Source organism: Cinclus cinclus, chromosome 18 (assembly GCF_963662255.1).
Source record: "Cinclus cinclus chromosome 18, bCinCin1.1, whole genome shotgun sequence".
NCBI classification, from domain to species: domain Eukaryota; kingdom Metazoa; phylum Chordata; class Aves; order Passeriformes; family Cinclidae; genus Cinclus; species Cinclus cinclus.
The window spans coordinates 3,386,075-3,398,623 of record NC_085063.1 but is presented as its reverse complement, the minus strand read 5'-3'; the positions used below and the strand labels follow the sequence as shown (position 1 = coordinate 3,398,623).

Below are 12,549 nucleotides of genomic sequence, written 5' to 3'. Positions count from 1 at the left end.
AACATCTTTTGGGGCTGTGCATGTATTGTAGAACTTTTTAGGGTTGTGTACAGGTATTGTAGCATCTTTGGGGATGGATAGGTATTGTAGCACCTTTAGGGACGTGTGCACAGGTGTTGTAACACCTTTGGGGTGGTGTGTACATGTATTTTAACATATTTTGGGGGTGTAGGTTTAACATATTTTGGGGGTGTAGGTATTGTAACACCTTTTGGGTTGTGTAAAGGTATTGTAACACCTTGAGGGGAGGCAGAGACCTCCGGGGAGGTGGGGAATGTGGCTCCTTGGGTCTGTGAAGGCTGTACCCCACAACTCGCCTATAACTCACCCCAAATCCCCACTCCCCTCTCCCCATATTCCCTTCCTACACCCCGCAGCTCCGCTGTAACTCACCCCAAAACCCCCACTCCCCTCTCCCCATCTCCCGTTCCTGGCGGTCCCGGGGCGGGCCGGGGGAAGCCGCGCCCCGCTCTCGTCACGGCGAGGGCCGGGCCGGGCCGGGCCGGGCAGGAGGCGCCGAGGATCCGGGCCATGGTGGGGATCCCGGGGAGCTGCCAGTGTAAGAACCGGGGCCGGGCCGGGACCGGGGCCGGGGCCGGGCCGGGGGAGCGGGGCTGAGCCCCCGGAGCGGGGCGCGGGCGGGGGACGCGCTTTGCACGGCAGTCTGTGATTGCGCGTCTGGCTGCGTGCGGTCCTCAGCGTGCGGGTTTGTTCCCCCGAGTGTGGGCCTCGGGGACCCCCGGCCGCAAGCCCGGGCCGGCCCTGCCCGGGTTTGTGTGGCGTTTCCAGGCTGCAGGGGCTCTGGAACCGGGGCTGCAGCCCCCGCGCTCGCCCCTCGGCCGGGGCCGCCAGTGCCCGACCTCGAGTGCCGGAGCCAAAGCGGGTTTGCGCCCTCCTGGCACTGCCCACGCTGGCTCTAAAACACGTCCGTAGTGTCCCAGGCAGCGCTGGCGCAGCGCAGTGCCCGCGGCAGAGCTGGGCACGGGTGTTTCCCCTCATGCCGGCTGCGGGCACTCGGCAGGGCAGCGAGCTGGCACCGCTGTGACTGTGAGTGTGAGTGTGAGTGTGAGTCCTGTGCTCCTAAACCTGCTGGCAGCAGCACCCTGCCCTGCGTGCAGCTGGCAGGGTGCGTATCTTCAGCTCCGTTTGCGGCAGTTTCCCCAGAATCCTGCGCTTGTTGCCGGCGGCGTTGTGCCCTCTGGAAGCCTTGAGGTTGGCAGAAGAGCACGTGGTGCCTCTCACCGTAATTCTGCCTCCTGAGCTTTTCTGCGGCCTGTGCTTGTTTGTGCACAATTGGGAATGGAAGTGGAGCCATCCCGGGGTGAGGAGTTTGGGATGCCGGACGGAGCCAGGATGTCTGTGTCTAGCAGTGTCCATTACACGTGGGCTGGATCATGGCTTCAAGGTGACTCTGGATAAGGCATTGCTCAGGACAAGGAAATAAAGCAGTTAAAAGCACATTCCAAAGCTCAGGGAATTCAGGAATTTTAAAATGAAGTGTGATTGCTCATAGGGAAGCAGTGTAAAGACAGATGCTACCGTGGAAACCTCTGAAAGCTGCATTCCCGGTATGGAGAAGGAATTACCAAGTGACAGAAGTTGCAGAGTGGTTTTATACTTTATTGTGCTGCTTAGGGCAGAGTGCATGGAGATTTTGGGGTGAGGCTGTTAGCCCTTAGGGCAGTTGGAAGTGCATGAGTCTGTCCAGGTGTGTGGACTTTACCTAGCCCGTGTCCCAGGTGCCTGCAGAGCACCGCGGTGGGACAGCTGTGTCCAGGTGGCTTTGGAGAGCCCTGGCACCTGGCTCCTCACCTTCGTTTTGTCAGCCCTGAAGAAAAGGCCCCACAGAAGGAGCTCGGGTGAGACTGTGTGCTCTAACCCTGCTGTCCAAAGTCTGTGCCCAAAATCCTTTCCCCAAGCTCCCTTTGAAGTCACATTGGAGAAACAGGCGCTACTGAGGGTGATTCATCTCTCCAGTCATTCACCTCTCTCTGAATGAGACAAATTCCGCATTGGAAGTGCCTGGGCTTTTTCATTGACTGCAAGGGGAGTCCAGGAGAGCTGGCTTAGACTTTGGCAGTGAGGAGCTGGATGAAACAAATCCCACCCAGTGTGTCTGTGGTGGTGCAGCTCAGTGCTGTATCCAGAGGCTGGTCAGATTCCCTGCTTCCCTCAGACTGAGCACAGGGAGGACAGTCAGACCTTTGAAATCCTGCTGAAAATATTTGAAGCTAAGGGAGACAGGGATCTTGTGCCTCCGTGGTAGCTTCAGGGTGGGTATGTGAAACCAGTTCCTCTCAGCTGTGACACTTTCTGCAACATGGGACAAGTTGTTTGAATATTTTATTGGATTGTGGCATGGACATATTGATGTATATGTGGCTGTTGAGTTTTGCAATATTAAACCATGTCTGAAATTAGGAAGAAATTCCTCCCTGTGAGAATGGTCAGCCCCTGGCACAGGGTGCCCAGAGCAGCTATGGCTGCCCCTGGATCCCTGGCAGTGTCCAAGGCCAGGGTGGACATTGGGGCTGGGAACAGACTGGGACAGTGGGAGGTGTCCCTGCCCATGGCAGGGGCTGGAATAAGGTGATCTTTCAGGTTCCTTGCAGCCCAAACCAGTCTGTTATTCTGTGATTAGGGCTTTTCATCTGGGTCCTGCTGACAGAACTGAGCAAGCAATCACCGACCCCATGGCAGCAGGGACAGCAAGGCCATAGTCCCTGGCAGGAGAAGGGTGAGAGCACTTGAAATGCTTGAAGTGACTCAGTGGGAGCTAAAGTGTTATTTTTTATTCAGTTTAATGTGCCTGTGGCCCAGCATCCATTGGGGAATGCTAAGGATAAGTCTGGTGAGCCATGCAGCTGCTTTATAAAGATAAGCACATAGATATGTGCTCTGGGTATCAAGACCTTTGTAGATAGATCAGGTAAGGATGCCCTGCTAGTGCCAGCTGCTGAAGAGTGTGAGCACTTGCAGGAGGCATCGCTCAGTTCTTGGGCCCAGTATCAGCCCAAGAACACTGTTGGGGTTTATCTTTGGTCTCAAGAATGTGAATAATCAGCTGTGGACTCGTAATTTTTATAAATCTAATTATCTGCATAGCCCGATGATTTCTGCTGTTATTTTACAGATCCTGGCAATGTCAGGAGGTTGCTTGATTTCTCTGGATGTGTGTTACAGAGAAGTGGATCAGTGCTCAGTGTGAAACTAACAATGAGGAAAGAAAGAAAGAAGAAATGTGGGGCTGCTTTGAAACTTTGGGATGTTCCATGTTCCTTTAAGGCACATACTGGCTCTCATGAATATGCTCTTCTTATGCACATATTTCCAATGGCCAGAAATTGAAATGGATAATTCAGGGACTTAGTCTTGATTTTCATATGCTGTAAAATGAAAGGCTTTAGGTGTTCCTCTTCCTTTGTGCTAGTGTTCACGAGAGTGAAATAAATCGGCATTTTAAACCAGTCAGAGAAAAGAAAAATAGATTTTTGATTTGCAGGCACACTGAGGATGGAAAAGAGCTTGTACGTGGGGAAGAGCTTGTGGAGTTGACTCTTGGAAACAGGACTGGAGTGGAATAGTGAGCTAAGTGCTTTCCATCATCCTGAGCTGCCAAGGAGTCACAGGCACCTCGAGAGGCTGCCATGAGCCACTGGAGAGGGGGGTGACCTGCTCAAGTTTCCCTCTTGCTGGCAATAATCAGAGGAGAACTCTCCCCCTTCAGAAGGAGGTGGCTGTAAGACTCAAAAAGGTGAGAAGTGAATCCATCTCTCCCTCCCTGATGTAAAAAGTCCCAGGGGAAGGGTTTTACCTGGAACTCTTCCAGAAAACCACCTTCCTGAGGGCATTTGTCCAGCCAGTGTCTGGGGCTTAAAACTTCTCCTGTGTCCCTGTCACCTTCCCATCTCTTTGTGTCACATCCTGAGTGTGTGCACACCCTTGTTTGATTCAGCTACAGACATATCCTGGGCATAATTTTGGCTGTGCACTCCAAGCTAATCAACCCTGACCTTGGAAGTCAATTAAATTGTCCTTTACTCCATTTCATCAGAGAGCAGCACTAACTTCTACAGGTAGCAATTTTTCTAGCACTTGGACTTTGAGGTCAAGTTTGCACATGTTTTCCTCAATGATGTGCTTTGCACACTGGGGATAATTTAAAGGATCAGGCTGTTCAGGCAGGGATTTTCTCCAGTGTAGGTTTATGTTGGTATTTAAGGTAGTCATTGCTAATAGTACTCAGCCTTGGGTTGCAAGGATATTCTCACAAGATACCTGGCATGCTCTTGGCTTGGCTTTGGGGCCATACATGACACTTCAAAGTTCACTAAAAATTATTTGAAAAATACTACAGAATTCTCTCATTACAGGTACGGTTTTGAATGAAAAATGCAGAGTTAACCTTTTTTTACCTGTGGTTAAAATAATCAGAAAAATACTTAGTGAATGCTTGCAGATATACTGCTGTAAGATTGGACTCGACGGATACACCAGTTTGTTGGCATCAATACCAGCTTCTCCCTGCTTATCTGTACTTTTTAATCCTCATGATCTCTTGGGAGTTGGCTTTCACTTCCTAGTGGTGCACCTGGTTGCTGCAGCAGGAAGTTCTTCCAAATCTGTCACCTGACACGCTCCCACCTGGCCTTTGTGTGTGCTTGATCCTGCCTTTTCTGCCAGAAGGCAACAGGAGGAGGAGAAGGAGGAATAAAGCCCTGAAGGAGATAAAGCAGTTTTGGGGTGCGTGGGAGTGGGCTGGTCTGGCCATGGGCTGGTGAGGGGTGGTTGGGGCGAGCAGACACTGGCACTGGTGGCACAACAACAGCCTGGCAGTGCTGAGGAGCCAGTCCAGGGACCCTTCCTGACCCCCTTGTGTCAGCAAAGACTCTTCAGTCACCTTAACAGGAGTGGTGAGCACACAAACGGGCCTGACAGCTCATTACATCCTGGCTATCTTTTGTTTGTTGGCCAACAAATATTTGCTTTATACTTTAAAGTTGTGGATCCTGCCTGCGGAGCCTCTCCGGATCTGGCTGCAGGTGTTGGATCGAGCAGAGGTGGAGCGGGGGCTGTAGTGTAGGGTACAGCTGTAGGGTCACACATGGTCCCGGGTGGGCAGGACTCCTGGTTGTGTCGGCTTGGAGCACAGGCAGCTTCCTTTTCTTAGGTGAGTATTGTAGGCTGCAGTATTTTGAGGCTGTATTCCCGAGAGCGAGCATTTCCCGGGTCTTGGCTAAGCAGAGGCTTAATTTAAAACTTTTTCAAAGTATGGGGACAGCTCAGCCTGAGGCATTTCCAGGTGCAGAGGAGATTAATTTGCTTATCTTACTTGAGGGCAGGTATTTGTGCAGGGGAAGTACCAGAGTCAGGATGTTAAAACACAAAGAAGTCAAATGTTCCTCTGTTCCTCCCCCATTGCTCGAGCTTGTTTGCATTAAAACACCCTTCTGGCAGATCTGCTGCAGGAGCCTTCCCTCCATCTCCTCCTCCTCCTTCATGATTAGCTTTCTTGGGGGCCAAGAAGCCACCGATGAATTGTAACTGGAAAGTGCTGAACTTTGAGGGGAGATGAAAAAAATCCCTCAAAACATTTGCGGCCCTGGCAGCGTGTCTGCGGGTCACTGATGGGGTTTATCTTCTGACATCATGAGGATTTCTGACATTTCTAGCTTAGAAACAATAACTCGCCTTATCCGTCGTCATGTTTTTCTAATTAAAGACAAAGCTCGGTAAATATTTTTTAAATGATTGAATTTCCCAAGTATGGGAAACACATGTCGGGAGTCAGGCTGGCTGCGTCTGATGCGCCTTTTCCCACCGCGTCCCTCGGAGCATGCGAGTGCAAATACAGATTTAGAGCTGTGGGTGACAGGTTTATCTGGGATGATTGGCAAGGATTTATAAACCAGGAGGGGATTTACTTTGCTCTCCCTCCCTTCTCTTCCCTCTTCTCCCCCCGCCTCCCCGACCCCCGTCTCAGAAATAGGAAATTGGGATCACATTAAACCCTAATTGGTTTGGCTCCAGCACTAGTTTGGTGGCTGCCAAATAGTTAATTTATTGCGTGAGAGTTTGGCCATGTGTTGAGAGGCAAATTTGCTTGAAGCAAGGCATCTCTGTAAACTATACATCCATTCCTGTGCCAGGTCCTGTTTACAGCATCTCCAGAGTGGGGTGCAGGGGTTGCTTTCTGTGCCCATCCAGCAGGACAGTGCGGGGGGACCCGGCCGTCCCTCCTCCCTCGCTCCCCTGCCAAAACACTTTCAGGAATTGTTGCCTAAAAGAGCTTAAAGTGGTTTTAGCCGGACTTGGCGCTCGACGTTTGGAAACTGCCAGCCAGATAAGACGTGGGAGGCTCTCAGGAGAATAAATGCATCTGTTTGGGAGACAGCAGCAGGCCTGGGCTGTCACTGCGGAGCGGGGCCAGGTGGGGAGTCCCCGGGGGTGGCAGGATGGTTTTTCCTGGATTATGTGAGCAGGGGCAAGTGGGAAGCTGGCATATCTGGCCACCCCACTGAAGTCCTCCTTGTTCCTGCCCTTCATGAGGCCACTTGGGCTGGTGGCTGTCGGATATCCTGGATTTTTTGCCTCTTGGTCATGGACCTGTGGCATCTAGTGGTGTTTGGCTCCTGTGAAGTTTTCTGGAAGATTGGCTCCAGCAGAAGAGTTTGCAGAGGTTTGCAGGACGAGCAGCCCTTGCCGAGACCATCAGTGCCTTCCCCAGCACTTGACAGGGAATTATTTGGATTTAAGAGGATACTGCAGCCAGAGTTAAAGACTCGCTGCCAGCGCGTCTCCAGTGTGGAGTATGATTTGAAAGAGGCTGTGTAAGGAATAAATCCATGGCTGTGGCATTTTATTTCGTTTCTCGCTGAGTTAAATAACAAACTTTGTGTAAGTGAGCTGCTTCCAGCTCCGAGGCAACAGAATTATCACTGCCGTGCTCAGCAGAGCCCTTTCTGTGTCAGCTGCTATTTCCATTGTGAACTTGATACCTGAAGGCTCAATATTGTGACCCTTTAATTTTCAGCTGCTGAAATGTCCCCTGCGAGCTGGCTAAAGGGGAAGAGCTCAGAGGGGAACTTGCAATGGTTATGCAGTGGGAGCAGTGTGTTTCTTTGGGTATTTCTTAAGTGCTGAGTGTTTAGGAGAAATTGATAGGTAGTAGCAAAGCACATTTAGCAATACTTTTCCTTCTGTAGCTCTCGCTTCCTGGGATGTAATAAAATCCATTAAGTTCTATTTATGATCAAAGGCCCAGTATAGTAATAGTTTTATTTGGATAATTATGGCTGTTCTACCAATAATGAAAATACTGCACACTTCTAAATACTGCAGTGTTTGGAGGGCTATACAGGGTTAGCACAGCCAAATGTTTGCCAGTTTTGCTGAGTAGTCAGAGAGATACCAGTTCAAAACAACTTGGATTGAGCTAAGTCCCTGTAGGAAGGCATGTCCTGCCCATGGGTGCCACACTGGGCCATGCTGCCCTGGGTCTTGCAGCCATCCATGGAGGTGCAGGGTCAGGCAAGCCAGAAGGGGACAAATTGGACAGGTGTCAGAAGGAAATGTGGTGGTTTGTTTTGGAGAGAACCTTTTCATCCCCAGGTCTGAAGGCAGGTTCAACATTCAGCTGGGAAAAGCCACTCCCTGCTTGTGCATCTCCTGCCTCGTTTGAAATGCAACCACTTCTGGGATGAGCTGCTGTAATTACTTTAAAGCACATCATACTTCCACCACTTTTGGCAGGAAGGAAGGAGGAATACTGTGCTCCATCGCCAGACAAAATAGAAATCAACAATTGGGATTTTTCTCAAAGAGCAGATCTATCTTCTCTGCCATTAAATCTGAGTTGGATGGGAGCCTTGTACCCATTTTGCTTTCCTGGTGCGAGTATGTCATTCTGCAGCTCACAGCCCGTGTTCATGGGAAGATTAAAAGCAGCAAATTCTAGCCAGGAATTCTTTCTAGCACTTTGCTTTCCTTCTGCTGTTTGCCTCCCTCTTCACACTACAGATGCTGATGGATCACCTTCCGTGGTGAGTAAGTAGACACGCTGTATTTCACGTGGTGCTGGAAACTGTCCTCCTCAGGAATGTTCTTCCAGAGAGGCACTGCCACTCCTGAAGCAGCACGGCTCAGGAGCTGTGTCACACAGGCAGTGCCTTGTTCTTATGACTCCCATATCAGCAACTGCAGATCAGCTCCCACTGGAGCTGTGGGTGGATCACCTGCATCCATTTACTGGTGTTTATTCACCCCTCTGCTGCAAAACACCTGACTTCAAATTACTGCCCTTGGCCCACCTGAGTTTCCACATTCCAGAATACACTGGTGGTATCCTTTTATCCCCCCAGGTCATGATTTTTTTTTTCCATTGAAGCTTTGTTTTCCCTCTTTATCTAAGCGTGCTGAGCACCTAGAAATTAACTTAATGGAATCTTCTGAGGGAAAGTCTTGGTTTTGCACTGCAATACTCCAAAAGCGTTCCCATGTGCTTGTCTGACTCTTTCCTACTTGAATATATTTGTCTCATTGAACAAACCTTTTTTTTCTCCTGTCTAGTATTGATTTTAGCAAGAGGGAGAATAGAACTTCTTTGTGCATGTGTATAGGTAAATAACTATCAGAGCACACAAACTGTTGAGCAGGTGATTTTTAGATATTTCATGATTTGTCCTCTACCAGTTTTATTTAAGTTTTCAGTCACTTCAGTTGCTGTGTTCATCAGGTTTTATTTCCCATTTAATAATTACAGCAGTTTCCCTCGAGCCCTGTACCTCTAATTAAGAAAGCTGAGTTTGAGATAATATTAATTGAATGAAATTTTTTATGGTTTTATGGGAAAATATGCTCAAAATAGACTCAGTACTGCCCCTCAATGTTGTTTACCACATCTTGATCCTCCCATCAATGCCTAGGACTATCCTGGTGGTGTAAGCACAGTTGAGCACCAAAGACCTGGATCTGATCCATGCAGGAACTCTTGCCTTCAGTCTCACAGGTACCAAACAAGATAGTTTGGTTGGCACAGAATCTCCCCTTTTCCCTTGTGTAAGTTTTGCCTTATTTTCCACCAGCACTGCACTTTTACTGTCCTGCTGCTGCTCCTGCTGGTCTAAGGTGGCCCAGGAAGCCCTGGAGAACCTGGAGCTGGTCCAGCTTCAGGTAGACTCTGGGCAGGTATGATCCAGTCCCCATCCAGGCTCTGAGAGCCCCTTTTGGTGAAGGACACACCAATGGACAGCTCTCCTGTGTACATGCAGCACAGCAGGAATTTACATTTGTCAAAAAGGCCGTGCTGCTCCAAGCAGCAGCTCCGTGAATGGAGATGCACCTCTTCACACCTGTTTTATAACACAGGAGCAAAATATTCAGGGCATCTAAATAGTTTATAGCCCAACAAACAAATTCTGGCACTGGGAGCATGAGTTTCCATCTCATTAAGCTGTTGGCAAAGCCCTGGTAATTCCAGTCACTGATACAGGACAGGAATTATCCCTCAACACGACTGGTCATGTCAGGTCAGAGCATCACTGCTTTTTCTCAGAAGTTGTGTGTTTGTTCTTGAGGGGAAAAGAAAGTGTTGAAATGTCAGTTCATTGGGTTCTTCTCCAGTGCTGGAATGAGGTCTTGTGAGGTCAGAAAAAAGGTCTGTGGATTTCTACACCTAAGTTGTAATGAGGAATTGTTCTCAAATATTTTTTTTTTTTTTTTTTTTTTTTTTTTTTTTTTGTCATACAAAAACCTGACACAGATTCCCAGTTTGGCAAAGGCTCCAAAGTTTATCTTGGAGCTCAGCAGCTGCACTGCAGCCCAGGTTGGCTCTGACACAGTTCCTGCCATCTCCCAGCACTTTGTTGGGCTGTAGGAAATTACTGGACCCTTGGAGCCACTGACTTGGGGCAGGTGAGCTCTACCATGGTCATTTCCACGTGGGGAAGTGTGCAGTGAGTTGCAGAAAAGGAGTGGGAGATGGCGGTGTCCTCTGGCTCCTGTGGCAGGCAGAGGATGAGGTATTTTGTTGATGGAGTGCAACACATGTCCAGAGGTATGGGAAATTTGCCTCCAGCACTGTTACAGATTTTATGGTGTCTTGCAAACAAGAGGGAACAATTTGCTCTCCCTGCCACGTGTTACCTTCCGCAGCTTGAGACAGCCACATGCAAAATCCATTTTAGAGGTCAGTCATCCAGTCCCAGAGACTAAGGAATGTTGTAGTAGGGCTTTTATAAGATTTATATGCTTTATCAAAGGCCCTATAGTTTTCTCATTAAAGCTGGATTATCCTGCTGGGATTAGCTGCTCTGCATGGGTGAGGAAGACAGGCATGCTGCATTTTCATAGTGAGCTGCTCCTGCCTGCAGAGATGCACTGAGAAACAGGAGAGCAGGGGGACCCAGGAGGCACAGGGATGCAGGTGTTTGGAAATAGGGCCCGAGAGGGGCTTTTACAAATGTTGCCTTGATTTGACTTGACTCCTGAACACATAGGAAAATGGCAGCAAGCTGCACCTCCAGCACTCCTTACCATCCAAACATCCCAGTCCTGAGACTCGTCCTGGCATTTAACAGCCTCCTCAGTGCGAACCTCAGGGAATGAATTTGCAGCTTTTCCATATGCCGAAACAAACAGGCAGGGAAACCTTTTAATTTGCACAAGGATCTTCTGTAGTCAATACAAGTTGACCCTGCAGGCTTTCTGGAACTGATTCCTATCAGTTTGGCCTTGCAAGATTTAAGATATAATTTAACCCTTAAATTATCTCCCTTTCCCCCAATATTTTATTGCACAGACTCCCAGAACAGTTGGGTTGGAAGGGACCTTAAAGATCATCCTGTTCCAAACACCTGCTGTGGGCAGGGACACCTTCCCCTATCCCAGGTTGCTGAGAGCCCATTCCAGCCTGGCCTTGAGCATTTCTTGTGGATTTTTTTTTTTCCCTGTGTGACTACAATACTGAATTCAGCTCAAGTCACTTGAAAATTACTGCTAAGTAACAAGCAGCTTCTTTTGCTGGTGCTTTGGTGACCATAAATGTCTGGAGCCTGTTGGGAAGTGGGTTTGGGGGTTTTTTTAATGCACTGTTTGCCTCTCCAGTTTGTAGTCTTACAGTTATATACCCTTGTGTTCTTAATATAAATATTGCCATCACTGACCACAAACTTGGAGGAAAATGGTGCAAAGAAATGCTGAAGCAGTACTGCTACCCAGGTAGTTGTATGGCACTGCTACTTAGTGGTAGGGAGTCTCTAAGAAGAATGAACTGTTGGACTAAAAGCCTGCTCAGACTACAGTATTGACTTGAAGAGAGGTGTTACTTGACATGACTGCTGTAGAAATCCCTTTAAAAACAGTCCTACTACTCCTGTTTCTCTGTTCATCATGATATTCCCTAGAGGATGAGTGTTTGTCAAAGTGCTTTTCTTTTTAGAGAAGTGAATTTCCGAGCGTTCACCGGGTCAGACATCAGCAGTGAATAGGACAAGGGTCCTCCTTCCTCTGTCCCAAGGGAGCCCCCTGCCAGCCTGGAGCCCTTCAGGGAGCCTGGACACATGTGCAGCTCCTGTGCTGGTTGGGGTGGTGCAGCTGAGAAACTGAGAAATGGAGCTGTTGTAAAGGTACAAACATTGGAGCATTCAGTGGTGGTCTGCTCTGAGCAGGACCTGTGCTGCATTTAGCACTTCTTTCCATATCTTCAGGATGTTTTTGGTGACTGGTCAATGCAGAGCTGCCCAGCTGAGTTTTCAGGCTCCTTGGGCTCAAAGGGGAAGGGATGATTAACCACAAACACACCCTGATACGGCCTTAAATGGGGCAGGAGCTGCTGTAACTCACATCTCCCCTGCAGTGTAGGGCAGGGCTGTGGCTCACCAGGTGTTTGCCTTCAACTGCAGCTGCTCCATCTGCAGAACCAGGTGGAGACGTTTGGGACATGGAGAAAACACAGCTGGGAGAAGTTAAGAGCAGCCCCGGGAGGTGCTGGCTCACCTGGGCAGAGCAGACCCCAGAGCAGGGTTGGGAGCAATAAACTCAGCTTCACCTCAGCCACAGCCCTGGGTAGGATTAATGAAATGAAGAAGAAGTTAATGTGTCTTTGAGCTGCTTTAGTTTTGTTAGTTCCTCCCCCGTTCCCCAGTAGGACAGCCAGATCAATTTGGCTCTTCCCAGAATACTGCAGTTTTAACTGCCTCTGCTATCAATTCCAACCCCACTTTAGAGGAGTTTTGCTGGTGAATCTCTCTTTTTTTATCTACTGCTCCAGGTTTTTATTGTTGTTTTTTTAAGTTGTCTCTCTCTTATCATTCTCCATGAATTGTTTTTTTTTGTTGTTGTTGTTGTTTATTTTTTTTTAAGTGTAACTTGTGGTGTAGAAAATTAAGATTTTGATGACTTTTGAAGTTTCAAGTTTAGTAAATCTGAGGTTGGGATTGAAGGTAATTATTTTCTTGCTTTTTTTTTCTCTCTGTGCATGTGAATTACCTTCACTATACAAATGTTTAGGTTCTTCTGGCTCTTGAAGTTGTCTGAACAGGTATGTCCACT

General features: G+C 48.6%; 1 protein-coding gene across 1 annotated transcript in view; it reads left to right on the top strand.

The window, feature by feature from the left end:
* The first annotated feature begins 513 nt into the window (after positions 1-513).
* Positions 514-12,549, top strand: part of CBFA2T2 (CBFA2/RUNX1 partner transcriptional co-repressor 2) — a 59,583-nt gene continuing 47,547 nt past the window's right edge. The window contains exon 1 of the mRNA XM_062505009.1: positions 514-559. Coding sequence (XP_062360993.1) covers positions 532-559 — 28 coding nt within the window. The 5' untranslated portion in view covers positions 514-531. The remainder of the gene's footprint in view (positions 560-12,549) is intronic.